The 23559-nt window shown below is 45.7% G+C and overlaps 1 protein-coding gene across 1 annotated transcript in view; it reads right to left on the bottom strand.

The window, feature by feature from the left end:
* Positions 1-426: 426 nt before the first annotated feature.
* AP1S3 (adaptor related protein complex 1 subunit sigma 3) overlaps positions 427-23559 on the bottom strand; it is a 52222-nt gene continuing 29089 nt past the window's right edge. Inside the window, exons 2-5 of the mRNA XM_077885136.1 lie at positions 16843-17021; positions 14668-14776; positions 7048-7185; positions 427-2492 (exon numbers count right to left, since the gene is read on the bottom strand). Of these exons, the coding sequence (XP_077741262.1) occupies positions 2457-2492; positions 7048-7185; positions 14668-14776; positions 16843-17021 (462 nt within the window). The 3' untranslated portion in view covers positions 427-2456. The remainder of the gene's footprint in view (positions 2493-7047; positions 7186-14667; positions 14777-16842; positions 17022-23559) is intronic.

Raw genomic sequence — 23559 nt, 5'->3', positions numbered from 1 at the left:
CAGGCAAGGAGATCAGACTATCAAAATGTGGGTGGATGATGAGAAAGAAGTCAATAGGAGCAAAGCAGCAAATATTCCTCTTTCATTTGCTGTCACCTGCTTGTGAAGTTGCTCGAAGCATCAGGAAAATAAAGAGATCACATTAGGGGCGCCTGGGTGGCTCAGCGGTTGAGCATCTGCCTTCATCTCAGGTTGTGATCCCGGCGTCCTGGGATCAAGTTCCGCATCTGGCTCTCTACAGGGGACCTGCTTCTCCCTCTGCCTGTGTCTCTGCCTCTGTGTGTCCCTCATAAATAAATAAAATCTTTAAAAAAAAAGAGAGAGATCACATTAAAGGGACTCCACCAGGAATTATGAGTAGCAATTTCAAGCATATAATTGGATTAAAAAACAATTATATTCATAAAAACACACTCAAGTTCCTCATTAAAAAATTTAAAAACATTTTATTTGTAAGTTTTATACAAAGTTAGTATTTATTATCTTTTGCTTGGTAGTTTTATTACAATTATATAATATAAAGAAAATATAATGATTATTTTCCCCGAGACTCACATAAAAAGTCCTCCAAATCTCTCAAATTTACAGTGTGCTACATCATTATGTTCATTTTCTATGTGAGGCACTGACACAGAGCCTGAAAAGCCCTACATACAGCTCAGCAGGGTCCGAGGTGGAATTATCCAATCTGAAAGAATCATGAATAAATACCTTCACCTCAAAACGGTGGAAAACTTCAAAAGAACCAGAGAAACTGTGTTGATTTACATAAAGTCCATCTCTACAAAACTTTTTTAAAATAAAGAATTCCGCTATATTGACAAGAAAAAGCAAAACCACAAATCCGAAGACATAAAATAAACCTAAGTGATCAAAATGACAGTTAAACTTTAATCCGAGGCCATCATTGCCATCACATGATTAATTTGAGTAAATATTAGATATTAAAAGCCCAATAATTCTGTTATATACTAATCTGAGTTATTTCTTTTTAGCAATGGCTCTTCGAGGAATTGGTCCATGTTTTCTTCTGTTCTTGTGGTCTTGTCTTATTTTCCCCTAAATCTGGCAAGATGAATCAAAGAGGACGTTTTTCCCTCCAAGAAGACATTTTTCCTTCATGGCCTCTAAAGATCTACCATATAGGATCATTTAGAGAAAGAATACAACAGTGAGCCCACTCTTCTCATAGGAAAAGCATGAGGGGCCCCTAACCCCTAACTCAACAGAAATCATATCAGGCCTCAAAACTGGTAATGAAAAGGCACAGGTAGGACGTTGGAAGTGGAAACCCAAGACCGAGTATTAGGAGCTATTTCCCTATAATGCGTGATCACATTTACTACTGGTGTAGACAGAACGTCCATTCCAGGAAGCACGAATACAACATATTCACAATAATAATGGTCAGCAGCAAATAATTTGGGGGCATGAAGAAATGAGAAAGAAGGAAGAGCATCTACCACATAGGCTGTAATACTATTCAATTCTCTAAGTCTAATAAACAATAAGCCTTCAAATATAGGAGATGCACATTAAAACACAGTTGAAGCAAAATCTTTCAAGTAACGAGTCCTTGGAACCTTAAAAATTATTAAAATTGAAGTAAAAATAAGAATTGCTGCTATTGGTATTAGTCTTCATTATACTGTTTTCATAGTAAGGGAAGTCATAGACACTGTATCTCCAGAAGGTGCAAATCCTTAATAAATACATAGAGTTTATAGGAAACATGGCCTTATTGGAATGCCCTTTACATTCAATTAAAAAGTAAAAAATCAAAAAATTAAAACCTCAACTAGATAGCAGCTTCCAAGATAGCAAAACCATTTAAGTCCCTTGCTATCTTTGGTTATTTTCCTTAATTCCAACCTTGAAAAAAAAAAAAAAAAAAATTCAGGACACTAAAATCAGATACATTGTATCTAGACTGGAATTACGTTTTACTAAGTATATGAAAAATGCCCAGCATTAGGTATGAACTCTGAACTATTAGCATGACTTGGAATTATGACACAGTTTAAAAAGCTGAACATTTAGAAAAGAATTATTGGTGGGACATATATTTTACATTCAAAATCATGGGTTACTATGATACAGTTTTCGGCTGTCAGTAGAGGATCAAATGCAACAACAACAAAAAAACATACTGCAACGCGTTTATTTAAATTAGCTTAGACATAGCACGTGGAGTTCAAACATCACGAACAAATATTCCATCAGTGGAGTCACTGCAGCAGTTATTTTAACACCCAGAGCTACACCAAGTAGGGGTGTGCAGTACAACACAGACATGTAATAGTGCTAAACATGTTAAACAACTTGCTGCTAGTTAACAAAAAATCCCTTTTGAGTTATTTTTGGCATCATGCCTGAGACTGCGAAGAGCCGTCACGGGCGCTGCTAGGGTTCAGGCTCGCAGCGGCTGGCACGGGGCATCTTCAACCGTCGCGCAGCTAAAACGTAGGCTTGTTCATATATTCTTCCATTGTCTGAAAGAGAGCAGGAAATTAGAACAATTTCCCCTTAAACCACAGCCTCTGGCAGAACGGGAAACCTTTTGCGTTCTCTTACTTATTTTCTGCCGCACAGAAGTTTCCGAAACACATCTGGACATACGTATCTTTGCATTCGGGCGGAGAACGGCGATGCAAAGCTTGAGGATGATTTGCAAACGTGACCATATGGCCGGAACTAAATAACTTTCAACAGGCTTGATCATAAAAGAATGTCTGATAAGACAAATGCTAGAGCCACAGCTGCCAGTGTATGACCATTGACCTCAGATAAATGTGCCCACTAAAATGATCTGTAACCGCCTCCGGGCACAGGTATTAGAGCAATCTCCATGTATTCGTGTAACATACGCCTCATACGGATTCTGTGCAAGACAAGACCTCTTCGTGCGCTTATTGGCAAGCTACAGAGGGTAAACAGACCACGACTCTCCAGAATCTCCTCCATGTATTTTGAGGCTTTCCTCCAAGTATGCAAACTGTCTCCATCCCCACAGTTAGCTCGTTTGCTAGCACGCCACGGGACCGTCATCTTTTCCCAGCACTTTAAAAAAAAAATGCTTGGACAGATTCCCAATTACAGGTAAGTCAAAATATACAGTGATGCTGCAAGCGCTTTACCGTGCAAGACAAGCGGGTCTTCTCTTGCACTCTTTCCTGTTGTGAACTTAGGTATTTGTATTACGCCGGGCTCCAGGATTGAATCAGTAAGAGGGTTCAGGGGGCAGCCTCGGGCAACGGCCCTGCCTCTCCTGTGCCAGCCGCGGAATCGGCGATGCACAGCCCGTTCTCAGGCTTGGGGCGCGGGGCGCGGGGCGCGGGATTCGCTCACCTTGGCCAGGGGAGGCATTGACGGGCAGGGCCCAAACAGCAAGGCCATGGCTAAGCAACATTGTTCACAGGATAATAAAGTTAAAAATCAAAACAAAAACAAAAACGAAATAAAGTTAAAAATCAGGTGTTCAACTGTTTCTCACCAGCTCTGTTTAGAATTCCAGGGCTCCTCTGCTGCAATACCAGTGCCCAGTCACCCACACTTCCTCCTAAAGCTCTTACACCTGCTGGATGGGCACCGGCCAAGAGAAGCCCACATCCTGCGGCCTTTCCCCTGCCTCCTCTTAACGGACGCCGCCAGTGTCTTCATCGTCAGCCGAGGTATCACGCTGGCCCGGGGCCCGATATTCATTGCGTGTTATATCCACTTTGCACGGAGATATCCTACCTTTGCAAACCTGACATACGAGCCTGCAGCCTTGGAAGGGTCTCGGCCCAGCAAAAGGCTCTGGAATTGTCACTCTACTGGCTTCCCAGCTCACTGGCCCCTAGTCACCGGCATGCCTCACGGCCCTGGCTCAGTCTAAGCGCCGCCCTGACTGCTCCCCCTGAACCGTGCTCCTCCTCAAAGCACAGAAACCAACAGCACCCAAGATTAATATTTTCTTGAGCTCGCACTTCAAAGGTTGGAACAGAGTTTTAAGATTGACACGACCCTAAGAGCCCTGCCCCGGCCTTTCACAAAAGGACCCAAATCTATCCCTGGGACCCTTCCGTTACCCGTCTCGCACCACCAAATTTCTCGTGGCTTCAGCGTGGGCTGTACGACAACTTTGTGCTGCAGCTCGGCGTTGCTCGGCTGTTAACAGGGGTTGTGTTTTACAGGGTGACGATGTTGGGGTGCCCCCAGGCGCTTCTCACCCATCCACACAGACACAGGCAAGGTAGCCTATGGTTCCCTGCTAACGAGGTAGCATTTTGACCCACGCTTCTCATTCTGCGCTGGAGCCTCTTCTGTCGCCCCTGGCAGTGCAGCCAGGAATTGCAACCCCCACAGGTAACCAGCACCATCTTCCCATTCGGTTTCTAGTCCCTTCTTCTTCATTTTTTTTAAAGATTTTATTTATTTATTCATGAGAGACAGAGACACAGGCAGAGGGAGAAGCAGGTTCCCTGCGGGGAGCCCCATGCGGGACTCCATCCCAGGACCCCAGGGTCACGACCTGAGCCGAAGACAGACGCTTAACCGCTGAGCCCCCAGGGTGAGCTCAGTTCATATTCCCTTCTCCTCTGTCCACAGGTTGTTGCTCCCAAAGTAAGGCCCCTCCTAAGGTCACCCCCCAACCAATTAAACTGTTCTCTTCTTAATCCACATCACTCATGTCAAGCCCTGGGATGCTCAGGATACCTGTCGAGCATTTGGGAGATTTAAGACTATGTATGTATCTCCTTACTAAGTATGTGAGGACAGGCCAGCCTTCTTTATTCTAAGAAACCTTTATTAGGTAAGAGTCGGGAAAGTTCCAGGGGCTAAAAGCAAACGGAATATTACAAAGGCCTCCTTCAATCTTTTGTAGCTACAGATAGTTGCGTGGGTCCAAGGACGGGGGAGAAAAGAAAGCAGTCATTCTTTTTGTCTTACATAATTATATTACTGGTGCCTGTTCACGCTAAACCCTGGTTCATCGACTCAGTGACCGAGCTGAGGCCCCAGCGCCCAGGAGAGTGCTGATGACGCGGTGTCCATCCGGCAGGTGCTACGGCTTCCCCGTGGCCCTCACGACATGGCCCACTCACGCTGGGGCCTCGGCGCTCACGAGGGCCCCCGAGGCCTGCCCCTCGCGACCTGGCACTCACACACCAGGCGCCTCAACCAGCAGTGAGTGTTTCACCGTCAGAGGGGCTCTCCCTTGGAATCCGCGCTCCCCAGAGTTCAGAGCACCGGCACCAGCTGCGGCACAGGCTCTTTACGAGTCCCCATTTCTTTCAGAGGAGGAATTCAAAATGACCCAGGTGTGCTTGGCCCCAGTTCAAAAAGCTTTCATTACTGTAACTGCCAAAGACCCTGGTTAAAAAAAAAAAAAAAAAAAAAAAAAAAGTCCCTTTCTTCCGTAAAGCTGAGATTCCACAGCCAAGGGCCCCGAAGATAGAATTATAAGTATTCTAAGAAAGGTTCTTCTGTGGAATTTCCAGACCACTGAGTTCTCAAGGACCCCGTTCAATTCCCTTCCTGCGCATTTGGAGAGAGCCACGCAAACACCAGAGTTTGAAAGCATTTATCGAGGCGAGAACACCTCTGCAAAGAAACTCCCCGGCTCCTGAGAGGCCTGCGCCTGCCGCAGAGGGCTTCCTTGGGTCCGTCCGTTCACCTGCAGGTCCCCTGCGCGGGCAGCAGCAAGCCATTGGTCGGCTAGGAAGAATGGCTTTAATGCCAATTTTTAAAAGAGAGTTTATCATCCTCTGGGATCTCCTGACCCGAGACTATAAAATAGGCAGGCAGGGCGGCCCGGGTGGCTCAGCGGGTTAGCGCCGCCTTCGGCCCAGGGCCTGATCCTGGAGACCCGGATCGAGTCCCACGTCGGGCTCCCTGCATGGAGCCTGCTTCTCCCTCTGCCTGTGTCTCTGTCTCTCATGAATAAATAAATAAAATCTTTAAAAATAAAATAGGCAGGTGGAAAAACCCCAGGATGCTGTGTGAAGAAGCACCCAGTGATGGTGGAGCTGGGGTACAGCTCAGCTTGCGCTGGAGCAGGTGGGGTCGCTCATCAGGGAGGCGGAGGGTCAGAGAGGACGTGCCCCTTCTGGTGTCCTTGGAGGAGTGACGGGGCGTCGCAGGGAAGCTCCCTTACTGGGCATGAGGCAAATCTGCACTGTGCCCAAAAGACCTGCTGCAATTTATATAAATATCACAGAGGCAGGAGCACGACCCCTAGGATGCTTCAGGGCCCATTTATGCCTCGGCAAGCAAGCCACAGTCTTCCCAATTTATTTCTGCAAATAGGAGCACACATGCAGCCTCACCGGGAGGTGCAAGAAATTTTAATTAAAATGATAAATGCCATCTTCAGTAATAAAGTTCTAATATCCCCCGCAAATGAAATAATGATGTCCTCCTCTTCTCCATTCCCAGGGGAGCACAGATATTTTAATGAAAATCTTTTCATACCTTTCATGAAATTCTGGAAAAACATAGCACTGAGCTTTTGGTACCTTTCTGACAGTGAGGGGACCTCACTAAAGAAATTCAACCAAACAGAAGGAGCGAAGACTCTGGAGCCCAAGGTTCTGCCATCAAATCTCCATTCCACACTTGCTGGCTGTGTGACATCAGGCGGACTGTTTGACCTCTCTGTGTCTCAGTTTACTCATCTTCAAAATGAGGGTAAAAATGCTACCCACCTCTTAGAGCTACTGTGATAATTAAATGAGTTAAAACAGGTAAGTCACAGGGCAACCGGGTGGCTCAGTGGTTGGCATCTCCCTTCGGCTCAGGTTGTGACCTTGGGGTCCTGGGATCAACTCCCACATCGGACTCCCCGCAGGGACTCTGCTTCTCCCTCTGCCTGTGTCTCTGCCTCTCTTGCTGTGTCTCTCATGAATAAATAAAAATCTTTAAAAAAAAAACATTTTAAATACAGTTAAGTCACTTAGAAACTGCATGCTGCCCAGAGAACGCGCTCAGTAAGTGTCAACCGATATATAACCATCACCACCACCATCATCGTCTCTCTCCAAGGCACAAGCACTGTGTACTGACCTCCTGTAACGTATCAGAATCTTCAATGGCTTTCACAGCAGACTTTTTGGACGTTTCCTGAATTTCTCCACCCATTATGAACTCGTCAAGAATAAAGTAAGCCTTTTCAAAATTGAAGATAATATCCAGCTCACAGACCTGGTAGGACAGAAACAAAACATTTCGATAAACTTGCAGGGTTATCGGGGCAAACGTACGTCAGCGTCTCAAGCTTTTTCAACACTTACACCCACGTGGGACCCTGAAGGCAAGGCTGTCAGATGGTGCTGTGAGGCCAGAGACACAGAAGCAGGGACTCCCAGGCCTTCGGCGAAAGTAAAACCACATTCCATTAGGCAGACAATTTCCTTAAATAATATTCTTTTTATTCACAACAAGAAATTTGAGAGTTGGGACAGGCATCAGGCAGCTTGGCTCATGTTTCCTTCGGCACAAATGGAAGCCAAGTCCCCGCTACGACGCCTCCTTCCTCCTGCTGTCCTGTCTGTAAATCTTGGCTCGGAGCGTTAGGACCCTCTGAAGCTTCCTCCTCAAAGACGAATTACCTCAACTGTGCTAATTTTTCTCAAAATTATGTCACAATCCAGTGGTTCTCAACCTTCAAGAGCATATGTGAATCACCCAGAAGGCTCCTTTAGGGACTCGCTGCTGGGCCCCAGCCCTGTAATTTTGTGACTCAGTGGGTCTGGGGAAGGCTGGAGAGTCTAAACTTCTAACTGGTTCCCTGGTGATGCTAATGATGCAGGCCTGGGGACCACCCAGGGAGAACCACTGTCCCAGTTTGAAGCAGAGGCTGAGATGGGGTGCCTGGGTGACTCAGTGGTGCCTTCGGCTCAGGGTGTGACCCCAGGGTCCTGGGATCGAGTCCTGCATCGGGCTTCCTGCAGGGAGCCTGCTTCTGTTTCTGCCTCTCTCTCTGTATTTCTCATAAATAAATAAATAAATAAATAAATAAATAAATAAATAAAATCCTAAATTAAAAAAAAGCAGAGTCTGATAGATTTTGCTGTTTAAGTGAAGCAAGTGGCAAGAGCAGCCCCATAATCCAAATAGGCCTTGTTTCCAATTCCCTACCAAAGGCCACTCACTCAGGCAGTCTGCTGGTGTTTTCCTCCTCACTTACCCCTCAACTCCCAACACTTCCCTTTCCTGTTCCACACCCGCTTGAAGGTTTCCACCGTCAACTGGAAGCTTTTAGCCCTCCCCAACCTTGACCTCTAAGCAGCACTGGATACCCTTCCCCAATCTTTTTCTTGAAAATTCTCTCTCCCTCTTGCTCCCCAACGTTGGCAATACCATCCAACACCAGCTCTTGTCCTGCATCTCTGGTGAATCCTCCTCAGGTTTGTCAGATGATCTCTCTCTCCGTACTTTGCATTTGGCTAAGATGTATTTATGGAGTGCTTGGGGCATCAGTCAGCAAACCAACATCACTGCTGCATGTTGCTTACATTCCAAAGACCCAGCTTCTTCTTAAGCACTGGTGTTGCTCATGAGAGCCTCTCCTCTTTGCAACGCATGTGTTATAGACAATCCCATGGATGCTCTAGAGCGTGTCTAGCACTCAGGTGTCTTAGCAGACCTAGATATCTAGCCCTGATCTCCTGCTAGAGCGAGTCCAATACTTTCACCTGCTCATTAGACATCTCTGCCTGGAGATTCCTCGGGCCAACCAAGTCACCATGTGCCAAAGTGAAGTGAAGCATATTCTTTTCCCAGTAAAAGATGTTTTGCTTAGTAGCTGCAACGTCTGTCTATCCGTGGTTCAATCAAATTCATCCCCCGGGTCCACTGATTTCCCTTCCCCCTCATCCCTTTCCATCTTTCGGTGTCATCCCTCTCTGCTTGATCACCGATTCCTATTGATTCTATGGTGTAAATGAATCCCAGCCTTTCCCGTCTTCCCCCTATTGCACCACCATTGCTCAGGCCTGCACCCTCTCTCCTTAAGGCCATAGCATTGACCCTCTGGGTGGTGTCCGTCCCCACTCAAGCCCAACAACCACTAACACTCTGATGAAGTGACGATCTTGTGCCTGCCCCGTGTGAGGTCTTATGTTCAGGGCAGAGCGGTAATTCTTCAGCCTGGCACAGAGAAGTCTCACCACCCAGCCTGGACGGGCTCTCTGGCTTCCTTGTGTCAGCGCTCAGCCTACACCACCACACTCCACTAACTCACCATGTTACCTCTTTACCCTTTGCACATCCCAGCAATTCCTGGGATGGCCTCCCAATGTCCTTTCCTTTATTCTGCTGGCAAAATTAAGCTCATTTTTCAAGGCCAAATTCAAAAGTCAGGGGCACGCTGTTTCCACCGAAACCTCCTTTCCCCCATTTCAGATTTCCCACCACTTGCTCTGTGGTCTCTTGCTTGCATCTTGTGAGCCCGAGTATATGCTGACTTACCACGCTCTCCCCCAGGACTGCAAGCTCAGGCACAGACCTTATCTTAGTCATCTTGCTATGCCTGGTATCTAGCACACAAGAGGACGCGATATACGTCCGCAGGATAAATGAGTCATCACCACTTAGGCCTTGTTTCTATCATGTTGGGCACTAATGGCTTCCCAGATCCGCAATTCTCTGATGCTACCGAGTGCTACCACTTTACATAAAACGGATGTCAACATTTTAGCAAACTGCTCCATATCGTTAGGAGTTAGGTCAGAATCCACAAGGTAAACGGTTAGGTAAATACCACTATCGTAAAGGGCCAGCTCAGAAAAACTCATCTAACTCATCTGCAAAGGTCACAGTCTCCTCATTCGTTAGAAAGCACCATCTGGTGGGTAAATCAACAACCAGCAGGTGTATATGTCCACAGCTACCTTCACCCTCCCTCAACAGTCTGCCTGCCTCAGTCTGCCGTGACAACATGGAAATTCCATGTAGAAGTTGGAAAGAATGACACAGATTTCCATAGACAGTCGTGGAAACTACTCCAAGATACATTTGTAAGGAGAGGGGGAAAAAAAGAAAGTTGCAGAATAATATGCATAATGCAATCCCATGTAAAAATAAAACCATGTATGTCTACAAGGATATGTAAAAAAATGCATTCTTTTGCAATTTTTAAACAGTACAGATAAACAAAAAGAAACACAATACATCAGACATCCATGCGTATTAGAGAAGGAACAAGAAGCAAGCAGTTACCAGAGGTCAGAAGAGGCGAGAGGTCGGGAGCTAGAGTAGCAAGAGCTGAGGAATCTCAGAGGCAGGCGGAGACCAGGAGTCGAGACAGACAGGAGCCTCGTGGGGAGAGACCAACAATCAGAATCCTGCAAGGTGAACCTGGCACCTAAATCCAGTTCTCTAGGACCATCTCAACCCCCCCTCAGAGCAGCGACCAGTCGGGCTGGCTGACAGCCGTGGGGCCTTCGTTCACTGCATCCAGTTTCAAGGGATGGGAATCAAGTAACATGGGATGTGCACACAACACACACACACACACACACACACGCACAGGCAACCTGGATATACATTTACTATCTCCGGATCATAAGGAAATGGACCTTCTATTGGAATTACAGAGAGTATTATGAATGAGCCACCATTTCACATACAGCAACTCCAAGATGCTGCTTTTATGGTTCTGCTTTGAGCCTAACCTCAAGGGGTATCTGCAAGTAAGAATGGGAATCACCTCCCAGAATTCCTTAGACCAAATGCAGACCAGTTACTCAAATACTTGTGGCTCCGCCTCTAGGGTACCGGCCCAGTACAGCAAGAACGTATCCCCCGTGCTCAAATGACTGCGTTTCATCTAATTATGCAAAAACAAATAGTGTCCGTGTTTATAAACACATGAGCCTATAGATTTTTTTTCCTGCTTCTGTGTATCTATACCCTGGATCTCTCAGCCTGCGCTTCACTATAATTCAGTTTGCAGGTCTTCTCTTATAGCAGAACACGTGATGTAGAAATGGTTTCTGGTATTTGAATAACTAAATACTTTCAGATGGAGTCTAAGAACCTTCTCTTACTAAATTCTCTTCTAAAGTAAATACAGGGGTGCCCCAGTGGCTCAGTGGTTGAGCGTCTGCCTTCAGCTCAGTTCATGACCTCAGGGTCCTGGGATCGAGTCCCACATCGGGCTCCCCACAGGGAGCCTGCTTTGCCCTCTGCTTGTATCTCTGCCTCTCTCTCTGGGTCTCTCATGAATAAATAAATAAATCTTTAAAAAAAACAAATATAAAATATTTAAATTACATACAGTTAAAGTATCAGAACATACATAAAATAATTACAGTTTATGGTACAATGACATAGCAATTGGCAGTTTGTAATGTATTATTAATTACACAGTCTCTTTGATCCTCACAACAGCCCCATGAGATTATCAAAGTAAATATTTCTATTAGCCTGTTTGAGTGTTATTTTTCTTATCTGTAAATTAGAGATCTATTCCGAGCCAAAGCATGGGTCTAGTTAGTGAGTGAGTCAACACCAGACCCAGTAGGACTCAGAAGCCTCCTCCTCCTCCAAGAAAACTTCCTAAATCAAGATCAAATGTCTCTGGGATAGGAACACCAATACCCTCTGAGCACATCTGTAAAAACTCATACTATAGTCTATGTTGGGAAAATATGGCAGCCGACTAAATTCTCAGACAGACCTTTATCTACTGGGAGACTCTGTTGCACCTCCCCTTAGCCTCTGTAAATTGGGGTTAATGCTGTTGACTGAAGATTGAAAGATTAACTAGCTAATCCTTGTAAATCTCCCTGGAATTAAAAAAATTCTCAAAAAATGCATAAATTAGAAGACAGAGATTTTGATTTCTCTCTCGTAGAAAGGTAATATTTTCCAGTGTTATAAGAGAAGCTCAGTACAGAGTTTTCTCTTCAATAATATTAAGGACAGAGTTCCAGGAAACCTTCAGTATTAACACAAGGGAAAAAGAAAGCCAAAGAGAAATATATTATTCCTGAGATGATGTCAATGAGCATGAATACTGGTAGCTTTGCTCATCACAGTTAATTAATAAGAACTGAACACCTACTGGGCAGATAGCCTTGAATTGCTCTTAGCTGTTCTTAGCTTAATAAAAGATTCATTGAATTTTTTAGCAAATTAAATTTTGGTCCATGGCAAAGACAGAGCTTCTAGAAGTATGCCAAAATAGGATGAAAAATTAATGTTGGAGAAATAGGAATTCATTCTGATTCTCCTTATATCTTAACTAGGTTTGGCATTGGTGAAGGTGATTTAGATTTTCTTAAGAAAGCAACATGTTCTGAAATAGCTAAAATCTGTCCAGATAAGATTGAGATCAAAATTTAACCCCAATTCACATTACCACAGTCGGGTAAATCTAGAAAAACACAAGAGGCCAAACCAGAGTGCAGAAATTATGGGCAGAGGCAGGTCCTAGGAAAGCCTGGGCCTCAGGAAAATCAATCCTTCAGGCCTTTCTAAAAGGCCACATCTGCAGTGGGTTTCAAAATGTCAGGCTTCATTTGAATAATGGAAAGCATAAAATTGAGTAATCTCAAGTTCAAAAACATGCTATTACACATCTGCACACCTCTCTTTAAAAACTAAAAATAAACACGGAGAATCAAGAGAAAGAGAAAGAAACATGGTCCAGCTGTCTCACTCTCTACACTGACCAATGACCTAAAATCTCCAAAGCAACGTGTAAGGTCATCTTCTAACATCACTGACGAAGGAAAATGGAGGGGAAGAAATAGGATGAAAGGAGGGAGGGAGAGAAAAATCCCTTCAAAAACCTTTCAAGTACTCACCCTGTGAAAACTGTTCCAAGAAATCTGATAACACCTCGGCCAATACTGCAAATGCTACTTACTCCATGGAACAGAGCACAGAAAGTCTTGTGGAAGCGAACTCTCCCAACAACACTTAATAGAAATAAATCTTCCGTGAGCCAGGGAACAGAAAAGAGAGCATCACTGAGAGAAATTACATCCCAAACCCAATGATTTATTTCTGAAGACTGTGGCCTGGATGACATGTTTCTGGAATGTTTGTTAAAATCTGGCCCAGAGTTGCTCACAAGTGTTGAAAAATCAAACAGCTAAGTCCCAGGTCATTATCTCGAGAGACTTGGGGTCTGGTGGTCATACAAAGCCGGCACAAGTTAAGGGTAATACCGGGCTGTTCCACGCGGCTGGAGTGCTGAGCATGTCGGGGATAAAAAGAGAGGGCATGGCAACAAGGTTGGAGACGTGGCCTGGGACTGATGTCTAGAAAGCTTAGAAGTTTGGCTTTTATTCATCTTAGATGATGGAAAGTGACTGGGGACATCTGTCACCTGGGTCCCTGCACACCAGGAGGACGGTAACTAACCACCCAGGAAAGGGTAGCGGAGATGAGCTCAGAGGCAGAAAGAGCCAGAGGTGAGGTTTCAAAGGGAAACCACGTAAACCTGTACTAGTGGGAATGGAGGGGAAGGGGTGGATTTTAGTCCATCTGAATAGATAAAGGCAGCCTTTAGTGAAGGGTGGAGAAAAAAGAAAGAAAGAACCACTGAAGGATCCTGGGACATAATAAACTCAATCGTAAGACAGAACAGGTTTGCAGAAGAGGATTTTAGTTCTTGACATGTCAAGACTGAGATGGCCGGGAGAAGCCTGGAGAAGCCGGTCCTCTGCAGAGGAAGAGACAGCTATCTGATCATGGATTCCAGAAGCGGAAGGCAGGTAGACACCCAAGGAGAGTAGGAGGGGTGGGGGGAGGAAGGGAGTTCGGGACAGAAACCAAGAAGAGGCCTTTAGAAACAGGCTGAGAATCAGCAGAACTCAGCGATGTGGCAAAAAAATAATAAAGAGGATCAGTGACAAGCAAGGACCAGTGATGCAGAGAGGTGAGGTGGGTAAAGACTGGTGTTGACCATGAGGAAGGGGCCACTGGGAACTATGATTTCCTTGGAGGCTGAGCTGTAAGCTGCCACAGTGCGTGGGTTCTAAGGATGGCGGCACCTCATACAGGATATTACTTGGCACTAAATGCATGGAGATTAAATACCAATAGGAAAGAAAGGGATTTTGGTATTCTTGTTTATTTGTTTGGCATTTTTTAAATGTATAAATAATATTAAATAACCTTAGTAAAGAATCCAGAGGGAGGATTAAAAAATAAAAACAGAAAAGAGATGATACACAATGAAGAATGAGGAGGAATCCTTCACAATTGGGGCATCTGGGGGGCTCAGGCAGGTAATAAGGTCATGATCCCTGAGTCCTGGGGTGGAGGCCCGCATCGGCTCCCTGCTCAGTGGATGGCCTGCTTCTCCCTCTGCCTCACCCTTCCCTTGCTGGTGTTCTCTGACTCTATCTCTCTGTCAAATTAATAAATAACATCTTAGAAAAAAAAAAAACAGGAATCCTTCACAATTAAATTCTTGATCATTGAATGAGGCCTCTAGTGTGGTTGTGGTCTGAAGATGGAGGGGACACGGCCTGCCTCTTGAAAGCTTTGGATCCTTTGTTTACAAAGAATTATGGGAAGTGGGAGAAGGTCTCATATTCTGATCCCTGCACAAATGCTTATTTTAGACACGACAGAGAGAGGGAGGGAGAAAGGTTGTGATAAAGACAGAACTGACGTAAGAGCTGAAACAAGGACTGATTCTAAATACACCCGAAAGACACTTACATTTCCAAAGTATTTGTCGAGCAACTCCACGTAACGATGCACAATCTCTAGTGTCAGGAGCTCGTTGTCCTGATTTTCTACTGCACAGCAAAAATACAAACTAGCATACCTTGAAAAGAAAAATTGAAGGAAGAAAAGTAAAATATGAGGATACATCAACTAACCTGAAGTGGGTGTTTTCCACAGCGCGTATGCAGAGTTACCTCTTCCCCAGGGACTCTCCCCACCAGCATCCGAGAATGAAATCATCATTTGTCACCTCCACAGCCTCCCAATGTTAAGTCGAATGCATAAAAATATGGTGGCCATTGGGTTATTTCTGTTAATTACCTGAAATATTGTCCTCCGAGACCGCACGGTGAGACAGGGCCCGGGCCCGCAGCAATTGGAGGGTCTGCTCACGCCCCTCTCCTGCTTGCGACCGTCCTTTCTCCACTTCACCCCCCACCACGGCTCTCGCTTCACACTGTGCTGCCCCCACGCATCTGTGTCCCACGCTCGGCCCCAGCGGCCCATCCTCCTGCGGCCTCCGCTGCCCAGGATACTCTACCCCATGGCTCGGGCCGCTCCACGCCTCCCGTCCCGGCTCGGAGCTGGGAGGCCACGTCTTCTGGGAAACCTCCAACGCCCCTAACCGCACTGGGCGCCCGGCTCTGCTCGCCCGCGCTTCTCCCTCCGAGCAGGCCGGGCTCCCGGGCAGATGCTGACGCTGCCTTGCTCACGTCCTCCCACGGCGCACCCCGGAGCTGCGGTAGCTGCCGGGGACAGCGCGGGCCCAGTCTTTACACAACGCTTCACACCGCAGAGGAGCTCCAAGTCTGAAAATCCCAGCAGGTGGAGAGCAGCAGGGACAAGCTCCTTGCAGACAAGTGCTTCCTGGGCCTTCGCCTCCCGTCCTCGGGGCGCCTGGTCCTAAGGGGCCCTTGCCGACGTCTCCCCAGACGCTAGTACTGAGAGCTTTGGGCCCAGCAGAAGCAGCTCTGCCCAGGCACTTCCTGGCCATTTGCTCTGTTAAATACCGCCTGCCAGGCTGCCTCTGCTTCTCCCGCTCAGGTCTTACAAACGGCCTCGGCAGGAGCCTTCCTAGTGCGCGTCCTCACGTGGGAGCCGCAGCAGGATGCGGAGTGCAGGGCCAGCTCGGCAGGTTCGGGTCCTGCCTTAGACATCAGTTACCTGGGGCTTTTTGGGGGGGACTGCCCTATGTCTCCGGGCCTCGGTTTCCTTACCCATAAACTGAGGATGCTTGCCAGTCCCATCTTGCGACGGCAAGCCGCTGTAATCATGAGAGATTATATAGGCTTTAAATCCAGAAGGAAGGGTGCCTGGGTGGCTCCATAGTAAAGCATCTGCCTTTGGCTCCAATCATGATCTCGGGGGTCCTGCTCAGCAGGGAGTCGGCTTCCCCTCTCCCTCTGCCCCCCACCTCCCACTCACGTGCTCTCTCTTTCTCAAATAAATGAAATCTTTAAAAAAATAAAAATTAAAAAATCCAGAAGAATATGGATTTGAATCCTGGCTCTCCCAACTGCCATTTAGCTACTGCCCACTTAGAAACTCTCTGTGGCTTCGGTTGCCACCTCTACAAATATGAGTAATAATAGTAATGATAAGAGCTGCCCATGTCTCCAGCATTTTATCCTGCATTTTTTTAAAAAGATTATTTATTTATTTGACAGAGAGCACAGGCAGGGGGAGTGGCAGGCTGGGCCCCCGCTCAGACCCAGGCCTGAATCTCAGGACTGTGGGATGATGACCAGAGCTGAAGGCAGAAGGTCAACTACTTACTGGACTGAGCCCCGCAGGTGCCTGCGTTCTCCCCACAGCAGGTGTCACTACCGCATAAGGTCTTGTTTGCCTAACCAGCGAGCACGCTGCCCAAGAGCTGCACTGTGGTGTCTCACTTGCTACATCATCCACAGTCATTAGAAGGGCCTAGAAGCAATGCCTTGGATGCACTTATACGTAATCCACACATAGAATCCATCCTGGCACGTGGAAAGCCTTTCGGCGAATGAGAGCTCTTTTCTGTTAGCCTATTGGTACAAGTATTTGGGGTCCAGACTCCAAAGACTTCAGTAAGAGACAGAATTGGGTGTTGTGTTGTAGCTGAAAACATTCAGATTAAACAGCCCAAAGCAATGATGAGAAAGACCGTTCTCATAAAGTTACTCACACCTTTTATAAACGAGTTTGAGCTCCTTCCAGTCAACAAAACTGCTTGTCCTCTGACCACGAGAGAGGATAATCTGAACAATCTCCCGGGTGATCTTTTTCCTTTCTTTGTCAGGGAGCGTCGTGTACCATTTCTGCAGCCGTAATTTCCCCTGTCGACTGAAAAGCAATATGAAATGTATCTAGAACAAATAAAGGACAGAGAAAAACAGAACTTGATCAGCTAAATCATTCTGCACAGACACTGGAAATTAGATGGCAGGGTTTACAAATGATGGTAACTCTGAACAAATGAAAAAATTCTCACCAGCGTGAAATGATCTCATCCAAAAATTCCATTTAACTCATCTGAGAACCCAGAAACATGTGCATCGAAAACACAGCTTATTGATATTAGGGGGGAGAGATAAGAGTTCAAAAAACAGGATTCCTTTTTTTTGGAGTCATGAGGCAGAAAAATCATATAGAAGAAATACGTAACTCCTTTGAGAACACGATAAAATGTTCCTTCACGAGGCAAAAATAAAGGGTTAAAAACAGTGGAAGAGTTTACTTTAAAAACTACAGCCAAGTCCCCTGTCACAACTATGGCAACATGATGACAAGAGAGGAAGAGAAGAGAGAAGGAGAGGAGGACACGGTGTGGGCGACGGTGGGAAAGCAACACAGGACCGATTCTCAGTCCTTCGGATCGAAAATCGTCCACCCCGAAGGCGCACCACAGGGATGTGATACGGGTCCGCGGCGGGGTGGCTGCTGCCGTCGAGCCCACCGACGTGTCACCGCCTCACACGGTGGCCGCGGCGCAGGCCCACAGCTCCTCACGTCTGCTCCCAGCAGGTCTCCAGGACTCACCCCAGGGTCACGGCCTACACTCAGCGTCGCCAACGGCAGCCTCCAGACACGCACAGCTGCGCCTCGTGCTCCTCACCCAACCTCTCCCCATCTTCCCCCTTGTCCCCCCCCCCCCGCTCCCCGTGATCTCCGTCCTCCCCGACGGGCCTCCGTGACTTTGACATTTCAGACCCCACATGTCCGTCAGATGGCGCAGGATTGGGCTTTCTAGGCCGGCTTGTTCCAGTGAACACGAACCCGGGTTCACCCAGGATATCACGGACGACAGGATTTCTTCCTTTCTTATAACTGAACGTATTCCATTGCACACACACACACGCACACACACACGCATGCACGTGTATTCCACACTTTCTTCATCGGCTCATCTGTCGGTGGCCATGCGTCTCGGCGGCTGTGAATGAGGCTGCCACGACTCGGGACAGCAGGTATCTCTGCAAGACACTGATTTCATCTCCTTTGAAGACGTCCCCCGAGCGGGACTGCGGCCGTAAAGGAGCCCTCTCTGTCATCGTTGGAGAAAGCGCCGCAACGGCTGCACAGTCCGCACCCCCACCAGCAGGGCTCCGTTTCTCCACGCTTCCACCAACGCTATTGTCTCTTTGGTAACAGTCATTCTCACCAAGGCGAGCTGATCTCCTACGGTTTGGATTTGCAGCTCTCTGATGATTAACAATGTTGAGCATCTTTTCGCGGGCCCGCTGGCTATCTACATGTCTTCTTTGAAGAAATATCTGTTCAGGTCCTTTCTCCACTTTTTTTTTAGATTTTATTTATTTATTCATGAGAGACACAGAGAGAGAGAGAGAGGCAGAGACACAGGCAGAGGGAGAAGGAGAAGCAGGCTCCATGCAGGGAGCCCGACGTGGGACTCGATCCCGGGACTCCAGGATCACACCCTGGGCTGAAGGCGGCGCTAAACAGCTGAGACGCTGGAGCTGCCCCTTTCTCCACTTTTTAATCAGGTTATTTATTTTCTTGCTATTGACTTGTCTGAGTTACTTGTAATTTTGGATATTAACCTCTTAACAGATATATGGTTTACAAAGATCTTCTTCCATTCCCGGGTGGTCTCTTCCTTCTGTTGATTGTTTCCTTCCCTGCGAAAAAGCTGTTTAGTTTGCTGTAACTTCATTTATTTTTGCTTTTGTTGCCCTTGCTTTTGGGGTAATAACCAAAATATCCCTGCCCAGACCAATGTTATGAACCTATTTCCTTACACTTTTTTCCTTTCTGCAAATTCTTAGATTTGCAGTTTCAGTTACATTTAAGTCTTAATCTGTTTTGAGTTGATTTTTTTTTAATATGGACAAAGGAAGGGAAGTAGGTAAGGAAAGTAAGAGAAGGGTCCAATTTCAGTCTTTTGCAAGTGGATAACCAGTTTTCCCAATGCCATTTATTGAAAGAATGTCCTTTCTCTGTTGTGTGTTCTTGGCGTCTTTGTTGAAGATCAAACTAATTCTTTTTTTTTTTTTTTTTTTAAGATCAAACTAATTCTTAAATGTCTTTACTCCACTTTGTGGGTAACTTGGCTGAGAGCTTTAAAATAGATTATCTCACATAACAATTGTCTTTGTCATCACAATAGATTTGTAATGATTTAGATGGTGTATTCATTATATTTGGAAGCAACCCAATTTCATTTCCAATTAAGTTTCAAAATGTGTATTTTAAATAAATGTTTATATTTCAATGCATTTTAAAAGCATTAAGCAAATGGAAGACACCATAACATGCAGAAATTTACTTTGGTACTTTACAGGTAAGTAGATAGGTTTTTCAGAAATTATTAAATGTTAATCTCTATTTGATGGAAGAATAAGTTTTCTCAAGGTACCATGTGAGAAGTGTAGAATCATAATGTATTTCATAGGGTTTTTCCTTGGTTTCGTTTTTTTAAAAAATAAAGTTCATTGTAGAGGTTAAGTGTGTTATGGAAAGAAGAACAATATATACTGAAAGCCAAAATAATTACAGTTTTATATTTCATATTATTTATTTTGTAAATAAAATATTCACCTCCTTTTATTGAAGAGGTTTGGCTTTGAACATCAGGGCATAAGTCATAAAAACTCACTAGGTGGTGATACCTGAGGACCAAAAGAAACCAGGTCTCTTTCCTCAGAGGTCCCCCTACACCAACCTATAGAATCTGAGGTCTTCTTAATAAGGTTATATTCTGTCTTAGAAAGAAAACATCTCTTAGAACAAGGATTCGAAGACCAAGGCATCCCAAGTGAGGAGAAAGCAAGTGTAAAAGCCCTGCTCATCTAGCAGCTTCAAGAAATATCACCCTGAGTCTGGAATTTAAATATCTGCTGAGAACATAGCATTTTCTTAAATATCAATTTCACTATCAGCATAGGTATAAATAATTCAGTAATGGAACACAGTGACTATTTTCTAAGAATTAGGTTGAGAACAATATTCTTACTTCCAAGAAGGCATCATCCTAAAAGTGACATTCTAAAAGCACAAAGTTCAACAGTGAACCATAAAACCTGGGGCAGCTGGGTAGCTCAGTGGTTGAGCATCTGCCTTTGGCTCAGGGCGTGATCCCGGGGTCCTGGGATCGAGTCCCACATCGGGGTCCCTGCAGGGAGCCTGCTTCTCCCTCTGCCTGTGTCTCTGCCTCTCTCTGTGTCTCTCATGAATAAATAAATAAAATCTAAAAAAAAAAAAAAAAAAAAAAAAAGAACCATAAAATCTCAGGGTCTTGAGAGCAAGGCTCAGCTTTGGATCATCACCAATGGATAAGTCTATTCTATCCAATGTCCAGCAAATGGCCAGACTTTCACTAGAGAAATGAAATCCACACATTTTCTTCATGTTCACTTTGCATTTCCTGTCAGAAAATGTCTTTCTTCCCATCTAACCTAACCTCTTCTGTTCTAGTTTAAACCAGTTTTTCCTGATTTTATCCACTGTGTCTATTAAAAGATAGTAAGTCACTGCCCCAAGAGTAATAACCAACTCCACACGTATTTGAAGACAGCCTTTCAGTCTAAATAACCCTGGTTTCATGCTATCTTCTTCTTGGTTCTATTTCCAGATCTCAAAAATCATCCTTGCTTTGATTCCTCAGAATGCTAAATGTTACTAAATGCTACTTTTAATTGAGGGCACTCAGATCGATGCCCAAAGTTCCAGTGAGAGACTGGAACTTGGGCTGAGTTTAATTGTGGATGCTTTGTAGTTCTGCATCGTAAGGGTCTCTCAAGCTCAGGTGCCTCCCTTCTTGATCTTAAACATGGATCAAGAATGTAGGACAATGAACAAAGAGCAACTCTATGTAGCAGCGAGTTCAGAAAGGATCATCAGGAACATAAGACACACGTCTGTAAAGGCCAACATAAAATACAGAAATACAATCTAAATTCAAAAGAAACAACAAATTGCTTCAAATTTAGCCCATGATTGCCTTGCCTAAGACAGTGTTGAGAGATTCAGCCCTCCTGAGTTCTGCTCGGAGACAAACCTCGCTCGTGTGGTGTCTGGTGTCTGTCACGCCTCCAGAGTCAACGGTGTGGCTTGAGAGAACCAGCAGACCAAACTGCAGTGATGCACAAGAGTTCCTCACCTCTGGCGATTAATTTTACCCAATTTATCAGTTTAGTCAGTCAAGGCAGATTTGAATAATAGGTTTCAAGAGGCTAATCAAACACCTTTATTGATTACCCTTAGCTTGAGAGTAGGAAAAAGGCCATTGGAAGAGTTTTTTCAATATTTACAAAGAGCCAACTGACATTCAAGTTGATGTCATAAACAATCCTCATATGACTTCAGAAAACAACACCCAGACCTCCTTCCATAATATTGCTGAGACGAGAGGAGTAATGGAGAGGCTGACCGGTAATACTCTTCTAGAAAATGCCAGAAATAACCATAAAATCCAATGAAGTGTGTTGAACAAGGCTGACTTCTTACATTTCGCCCAAATGCTTTGGCCTCAGGTGGACACTTAGCTTCGCCAAGACCTCCCATTCCTATCCCAGAAGCCCTTCCAAGGGGTCTGGTTCTGTACCAGATAATCCTTTAAATCCCAACATGTCAGGTTTGGAATCCAAGGAATCCATTTGGAATTCCCTGTCCTCAGAGCTTCCGCTAGTATAACCCTTGACCTCACTGGGTACGGCACGAATTTCTCATTTTGACCCAGAATGCAAACTGCTCGGGGCATTTTTGTGATTCTATTTCTGAAGCGTGTCCAGGGAGGTACCGGTAGGCCTTTGCAGGAAGCACAGAGCAGACCAATACCAATCTACTTAGTCCGACGCTTTGAACCAGCATTAGCATCTTCCTTCTCATTGAAGATAAAAGGTGAAAGCAACTAGCAGCACCTTTGGTTCATGATGTTTGCCAATCTCCCTGCTGCTGACCTGAACTCATGTATTAGACCCACAACTCCCTTCCAAGAAGAGAGGAATCCAGGAATCTTTCCCTATCCCCAACACTGTCACCTCATGAACACCACCTATTCCAGCCTGGCTTGTTTCAGGATCTGAGCGGCCAATACAAACGCACAGAATATGTTCCTTCCCTCCGATTCCATCAACCTGACAGGCCCAGCCTCTGGTGCCCTGGATCCCACGACACATCAGTTAAACAGCACTAATGCTAGAGTCCTCCCCCCCTTAGCCCCTCTTCCAACTTCTGCAGCCTCTCTACCAACTCCCAACCCGGATCAGCGCGTCCACCCTCATCTCCGCCGCTACACTGAGGCACCACGTACTGCTGAGAAAAATCACAGAGGACTTTGCAGATTGGAACTACTTTCGATGGATGATGGTCCAGCTCGGCGAAATCTCCAGTGTTACCTGGAAACTCTCCATCTACCTCTTCACGTCAAGGGTTGCTAAGCAACTCCCCCTTCTATTCCCTGCAGAGGTTATTGCAAGTCACCACCAAGCCCCTCCTATTCCATTCTGACTCCCTGCTCTGGGAAGATAAAAGTCAAGAGGATAAAAATCATGCTGCAGGATTTCCTTTACTCCTCCCACCACCCGCACACCGTGTGGCACAAATCCAGTCACCCCCACCTCCACCCTCGCCAACGTATTTTCTCCCTGTGTCAGAGAACACACATCTTTCTCTGCCCTGGCTTTCCACCTCACCTATGTCTTCAGGAATGTGGATCCAGCATCCTGACACCCACCCTCCCTTTGAGACTCCGTACATATAGACACTGAATAATGCTAAGTTGCTCTCGTGTTTAAAAAACAACAGTCCCGGGATCCCTGGGTGGCGCAGCGGTTTGGCGCCTGCCTTTGGCCCAGGGTGTGATCCTGGAGACCCAGGATCGAATCCCACGTCGGGCTCCCAGTGCATGGAGCCTGCTTCTCCCTCTGCCTATGTCTTTGCCTCTCTCTCTCTCTCTCTCTCTGTGTGTGACTATCATAAATTAAAAAAAAAAAAAAAAAAAAAAAAAAAAACAGTCCCGGGGCACCCCGGGGGGCTCAGCGGTTGAGCATCTGCCTTGGGCTCAGGGTGTGATCCTGGGGTCCCAGGATCGAGTCCCGCATTGGGGTCCCTGCGTGGAGCCTGCTTCTCCCTCTGCCTGTGTCTCTGCTTCTCTCTCTGTGCGTCTCAGGAATAAATAAATAACATCTTAAAAAACAAAAACCAAAACTAAGAAACAGTTCTCTCTAGAATCTCAACCTTGACTTACACTGTCGAGTCCAGAAAGTGCCCATACATTCTGCCCCAATAAGCCTACTGCTTGCATCTATATTAAGGATGGCCTTAAAATGCAGATATTTAAGCATTAATGCTCACTGTAGAGTTCTTTATAGTAATACAAAAAAATAAAACTGCAAGCTACCTAAATTGCCAATAAGAGGAATTTTAAAATGCTATTTGTTAAAT

The sequence above is a fragment of the Canis aureus genome, chromosome 36, assembly GCF_053574225.1.
Source record: "Canis aureus isolate CA01 chromosome 36, VMU_Caureus_v.1.0, whole genome shotgun sequence".
NCBI lineage: Eukaryota > Metazoa > Chordata > Mammalia > Carnivora > Canidae > Canis > Canis aureus.
The sequence above is the reverse complement of the archived record's forward strand: the minus strand, read 5'-3'. Positions and strand labels throughout refer to the sequence as shown.